Below are 6,554 nucleotides of genomic sequence, written 5' to 3'. Positions count from 1 at the left end.
CAGGATGTACAGATTTATAGTCACTTTTACTCAAAAAGAAAATAAAAGTCTATCTTTTAAAAAAAAAATTATGAGATGTCATTTCAAGAGTATGCTGTTGCTGCGTCATCTGCTCGCTGTCTGAGTGAGACTTTGTGATAACACCAAACAGTTCACTACAGGGTTAAAAATAAAATCATTTAAACTGGCAGTAAAAATGTCACTGAACAGAATGAGCTGGGTGATTATTAAAATAATAAATGATATTTTTTCCAAGTAGATGTAAATAGAGTCTGTCATTCAGCTGGTGGTCTGGGGCACAGAGTCACTTTCTGTTTTACTTTTCTTTCTGGGATTAGAGCCATTTGCAGATGCTCTCTTTTTGCTTTCCTGTTCAAGCCTTTCCTGTTTCTTCTGTAAATATGATGCCATGTTGTCAAAGTTCACCTTGTATAGGTGTTTAAACTGACTTTCCAGTCCCACTGAACCTGTAACCAGAATACAAAAAGCAGCATTGAAGACAACAGTGTTTACAACAAACAACTACTCAAAACTTTGGCGATGTCACAAAGAGAGGTCATAATACTTGATTTTATAAATAATTTTGTATTATAAATTCAATTTTTGCGCTATTTCAGACTACATTCTACAAATGTATAAAATGCTATATAGTCCTTGATTCCGATTGGTCAAACACTGTGTTTTATTTGCTGATAGTAGGCTTGTCTGAAGCATGGCCAACAGCCAATCCCAGCCCCACCTTCAGCATTTTATTTCTGTTACATCATATTTATTGTATTTCATACCTTTAAAGACATTCCACTGATCCTTTAATGCTTCAGTCAATCTCATCAGTTCAGGTGTTTCATTTCCACAAAGCTGTAAACAAGCAAAACCAGTTAGTTAAATAGTAACCTTCAGTATGCACCAAAAGACAGCCTTAAAAAAAGTGTGTACCTCCCAATGCTGTTCTGAGTATCTATATAGGTGCACATTTATGTCTTCAGTTTCCATTAAGACCCACAGTTGGCTTTTTGAATCAAAGGTGATGTCCCATGGTGCATGAGGAAGATCGATCGTCTCTGCAGGATTTAGGGAGACCTCTGTCCCAGCATCCACCAGAAAAAGCTGAATTGAGGGGTGCCTAAACACATGAATGTGATATTTGTTTGTATATAAAATGACAGTGATGCGTAATGTTTTCTAGAGATGCACCGAATATTCAGCCGAAAATGGCCCAAAAGAGCATTTTCGGCTTTTGGCCGAAAGACTTTTATCACCGAAACAATACGGCCGAAATGTTGTGATGACGCAAACAGAAACCGCGACCTGCACGTGCTTGTCTGAAGCAACATGTATGGGCGTGGATGTATTTAACCGCAAAAAGGCGCTAAAGTACGCACAGAGGCACATGAAAGGCACACGCCCTTCAAAGATCAGAACTCTTGATGTGTAAACTTTAGAGAGAGTCGCGCAAATGTGTCTCATACTGTATAGTCCATTAACATACATGTGCCGAATAAAGCAATGAAAAACAACGTAACATTTTTATGCTGTGCTGTTTGGGATTCGCCTTCGTTCTCTGTGCGCGCGCGTTTAAGTGCCCTCAATAGTGCACACACGAGTGAGACGCAAACAAGCGAACGTAAAATCTTTCTGTTATTGACAGGGCACATATAAACAAAATGATCTCCAAAGTATTCTTTTTCTAATAAAAACATTTGTTTATGTCTTAAGTGTATGTATAGATTACAGTCATAAACCAGTCTCTGCTTATTTAAAGAGACAGTAACCTCAATTAACCTACTTAAGTCTAACAAAGAGACAAAAAGAGCTCTAAAAAATAATAATATATTTAATTTATACAATAAAGACAGTGTTATGACTCATTTAATTCGATTTCTGTACCTAATGCTAATGTTAGCCCTTATTAATGTGCAGCTTTGTTTTTTTTATACATTTTTGTAATTTCTTTATTTGTTATTAGATTTTCCCCACCCCCTTTTTGCTGATCTGAAAAATAATCCGATCCGTGCCTCAAAAACTGTAATGTGATCTGAACCGTGAGTTTTGTGATCTGTCACACACCCCTAGTAAAGTTAGTAGTGATGGCCATAAATGCATTTGTACTAATAATTGGCATAATAACTTATTTCGGTGTTTCGGTTTTTCGGCCTTGGTTTCCTCATTTTCGGTTTCGGCCAAGAATTTTCATTTCGGTGCATCTCTAATGTTTTCCAAAATACTTTTGTCTGAATGCGTGTAATGCACCTTTCACACTGGACAGCTATGTGTCGTCCATTTGGTGAGCTAATAATCCTGCTAACAGCAAACCTCTAAGAACAGAAGATAAAACAAAACAAGTCTTTCAGAACTTGTGCATTCTAGTATTATTTTACATTTAAAGGGACATTACACTTTAAAGAAAAAAAATAGGCTCATTTTCCAGCTCCCCTAGAGTGAAACATTTGTTTCTTACCGTTTTGTAATCCATTCAGCTGATCTCCGGGTCTGGCGCTAGCACTTTTAGCATTGCTAAGCATAATCTATTGAATCTGATTAGACCATTAGCATCACGCTAAAAAATAACCAAAGAGTTTCAATATTTTTTTTTTAAAACTTGACTCTTCTGTAGTTACATCATGTACTAAGACCGACAGAAAATTAAAAGCTGTAACATGGCTGCAGCAGGCGTAGTGATATTTCGCACTGCCCAAAAATATTCCCCTGCCATTGAAAGTAACCAAGGGGACTATTTTCGGGCACTGTATAATATCATTGTGCCTGCTGCAGCCATGTTACATCAGCAAAGTCACTGATTATTACACCAGAATGAAAGTATAGTTCCAAGTCATATCTGCCTAGAAAATCACAATTTTTAATTTTCCGTCGGTCTTAGTACACAGTGTAACTACAGAAGAGTCAAGTTTTAAATAGAAAAAATATCAAAACTCTTTGGTTATTTTATAGCGCGATGCTAATGGTCTAATCAGATTCAATGGATTGTGCCAAGCTATGCTAAAAGTGCTAGCGCCAGACCCCGAGATCAGCTGAATAGATTTCAAAACGTTAAGATTCAAATGTATAACTCTAGGTGAGCTGGAAAATGACCCTATTTTCAAAAAAAAGTGGAGTGTCCCTTTAATTTTGATAGTTAAGCATCCCCAGTTAATACAAATTGAAGGCCTCTAATTTTACACTTCATTATATTATTTGTGCTAGTTTTTAAATAAATATTTTTCCCGTGGATAATAAAAATTACAGCAGTTGGGATTCTATTACCCTTCAAATTGCGCAAATTGAAAATATAGACTTAGGAAGGTGAATATATAAAATAAAAACACAGCAATTTGGCATAAACTCCGATATTATGCAAAAACATTTTTGCTTGGGTTACCAGAAAAGTGCCAATGAAAATGCTGTTTGTGCAAATGACCTTTTCTGTGTCTTCATCAGATTTGTGTGAAATGGCATGCTGCTTCAAATCAAGGCTGTGCAACCGTCGACCGCTCTCATAATGCCAAATCTTCATTGTCCCATCCTGCAAAAACAACCGTGTCAGTCCTGCTATCATTTTAAATGTGTGACCCAGCCTGTGAAAACCCAGCTTAAGTCATGTTTTCTACATTAAATCATCCTCTGAAACATTCTGTGAAAATATAACCTTGACCGAGTAAGTATTTATACTGCTATGCCACCAGAACATCAACAACAACAAAACTATAAAAATGCATTTACCCCTGAACCAGAGAGGAGCCAGTCAGGATGTCCTGCAGGCACAAGCAATGCACTGACAAATCTGCCCAAGAGAAACAAAACAAGTTCAAACCAGAACACCATAAAAAACATATTCCCACCGTCCATACTTACTCTCTGTGCCCTAGGCAGAAAGCCTGAATGTTGAACGGTTGGAGGCGGAAGCTTATTCTGATCTTTTCATCTCTGTCTGCCGTTATGATGTACTTATCATCTGGAGAGAGAGTCTGGAGAGATAAACACAAAAGGCATTTAGTTATTGAGATATCATCTTATATATGCAAACTTTTTCTCTTTTTTTTATAAAATGTGATGAAATATGTCAAACAAAGTAATATTTCACCACATATTAAAGGGATCAAAAGTCATCAAAAAAAAAACATTTACTCACTCATGTTGTTACAAACCTGTATAAATTTATTTTGCTGAATACAAGTAAAATATTTGAGGAATGTTTGTAACCAAACCTATTAGAAGCTCCATTGATTTCCATAGTAGGAATAAAGAATACTATGAAAGTTAATAGGGCTGTCTCTTTTTTTTTGAAAATATGCTAATTTTCCAGCTCCCCTAGAGTGAAACATTTGATTTTTACAGTTTTGGAATCCATTCAGCCAATCTTCAGGTCTGGCGGTACCACTTTTAGCATAGCTTAGCATAATCCATTGAATCTGATTAGACCATTAGCATCGCGCTAAAAAACAACCAAAGAGTTTCAATATTTTTTCTATTTAAAACTTGACTCTTCTGTAGTTACGTCGTGTACTAAGACCGACGGAAAATTAAAAGTTGTGATTTTCTAGGCCGATATGGTTAGGAACTATACTCTCATTCTGGCGTAATAATCAAGGACTTTGCTGCTGTAACATGGCTGCAGGAGGCGCAATGATATTACACAGCACCCGAAAACAGTCCCCTTGGTTACTTTTAATAGCATGGGACTATTTTCGGGCAATGCATAACATTATTGTGCCTGCTGCAGCCATGTTACGGCAGCAAAGTCCTTGATTATTATGCCGGAAGGGGAACTGGAAAAATTAGCTTATTTTCAAAAAACAAAGTGGAGTGTCCCTTTAAGACACATATACTTGCTTAATAGCACTATGAATTTAACAGAGCTATGAATTTAACAGTCCGATTACAATCCTTCATTATTTTGTTAGATTTACCACAGCCAATAACATGGAGAGATGTCCCAGCTTCAGCTCTCCTGGTTTTTGTGGCTCCAGAACAGAAAATGAATACACATCTCCTGACTTATCGGCCGCATAGATTTCATCTTCAGTCTGGGTAAATACAAGAGATGTGCATCTCCGCACAACCCACCTACAAGAAAATAATTATTAGTCATATTGAAATTGACAGTAGTTCTGAAAGTCCTTTCTGATGTATCTCTTAAATCAAATATGGCACTATTTTAGTTTATACATTAGACAGACGCTTTCATCCAAAGCAAATTAGTTTGGAGATTGAACCCATAACCCTGCTGTTGCAAGTGCCAAGCTACTCCCCTATACATTTGGGGCTACAACGTTTATCTTTTTAGAGTTTGACCAACCCCCGTCCTTATTCAGTTTCATTATACGTAAAAGAGTGTGCACTGTGCAGTTACCGTGTACTAATGCATTGCCACGATGGCTCGGTACTGAAGAGAACCAGACGCTTGTGGTCATCTGTCAGTGCGACGTGCTTCCCAGACGCTGAGACAGCAAATGCAAGAATCTTATCACTGTCTTTCTCTTCTGATCCTCCTCCACTACTGTATTGCATAAAGATACAATAGTTTGATGATGTTTGGAGTCATGTCAGTTACAATCTTGCATCCTAATACTCAGGATATGAAGTACTCATGGATTAAAAACGTACCTTTTATCATCGCCATCAGCCTCCTTTGGTCTCTTCTCTGCTTTTGCGCAGTCAAACACAAACAAATCTCTATCAGAAAAAAATATGTAGATTAAGGAGAGAAAGTAAATAACATCACATTGTTTTTAGCTGCATGAATAAAAGAATGTATAAAACAAAATCATGTCTTAAAAAGGCTTGTTTTTAAATAATTTGTGGTTTTTATGCTTTGATAAAACTGATAAAGGTTCTCAATTAAACCTTTGATTTTCTAACATGTATAACATATTTTGAAATGTATTATGTAATTTCTTTATATCCATTTTCCAAATCAAACATGCACTTGACGATAAAAATATTTTGGTATTTTCAAGTCTATTCAAAAGGAGATAACTGTTAAGCTGTATTAAATATTTGATTCAACAGTAACATTACATAGTGATGCATTAATTTAAATATCTAACCACAAGCCAAACCAACATTGCTGCAAAAATAAAAAAGTAACTGAATGGATTTACAATACAGCTACTTACCTAGTTTCTTTAAGGTTTATTGCAAATAAAGTACTAGAACAACTTGAAACAAACCAGTCTCCTTTTGAACAGACTACCGCCATGATGACAGCCGCTCACGTGTGATATTTCAGTCGCGTATTTAATACGTCATACACATAAACTCACTGTGGCTAGAAGGGATACAGATACAGCCAAAATCGTGAAATATCGCCAGATAAGCGCTGTTCTATCCTAACCCTACCCCTAAACTTAATTCTAATCCCAACATTCACGGGAATGATTCCATAGCTGCATTCATTCTAGCTAGAAACGCTGTTTTTCATCCTAATCGTAACACCAACCCCAACATCTCGCGAGATTTGACCGTAGCTGTATTCCCTCTAAACAGAACGAGGACGGTGTGATCGACTTCATGCGGCGCTACGAAGACTGACCAGCGTATGACATCGAGATACCGCG

At 36.8% G+C, this 6,554-nt stretch overlaps 1 protein-coding gene across 2 annotated transcripts; it reads right to left on the bottom strand.

The window, feature by feature from the left end:
- Positions 1-277: 277 nt before the first annotated feature.
- Positions 278-6,390, bottom strand: wdr4 (WD repeat domain 4). 2 transcript variants are annotated; one of them, XM_065292997.2, is made up of 11 exons: positions 6,114-6,385; positions 5,602-5,670; positions 5,348-5,494; positions 4,905-5,061; positions 3,850-3,962; positions 3,718-3,778; positions 3,416-3,520; positions 2,251-2,315; positions 937-1,123; positions 786-858; positions 278-467 (listed from the first exon to the last, which is right to left on the bottom strand). In XM_065292997.2, exons 1-11 carry the CDS (start codon positions 6,194-6,196, stop codon positions 280-282), a joined length of 1,248 nt encoding a protein of 415 aa, XP_065149069.1. In that variant the 5' UTR covers positions 6,197-6,385; the 3' UTR covers positions 278-279. The 2 variants fall into 2 exon arrangements, with proteins under 2 accessions (XP_065149069.1, XP_073668063.1); XM_073811962.1 differs by lacking the exons at positions 278-467; positions 786-858 and having other exon boundaries at positions 868-1,123; positions 5,348-5,491; positions 6,114-6,390.
- Positions 6,391-6,554: the final 164 nt, after the last annotated feature.

Source organism: Paramisgurnus dabryanus, chromosome 15 (assembly GCF_030506205.2).
Source record: "Paramisgurnus dabryanus chromosome 15, PD_genome_1.1, whole genome shotgun sequence".
Taxonomy (NCBI): Eukaryota; Metazoa; Chordata; class Actinopteri; order Cypriniformes; family Cobitidae; genus Paramisgurnus; species Paramisgurnus dabryanus.
This window is presented reverse-complemented; position numbering and strand designations above follow the sequence as displayed.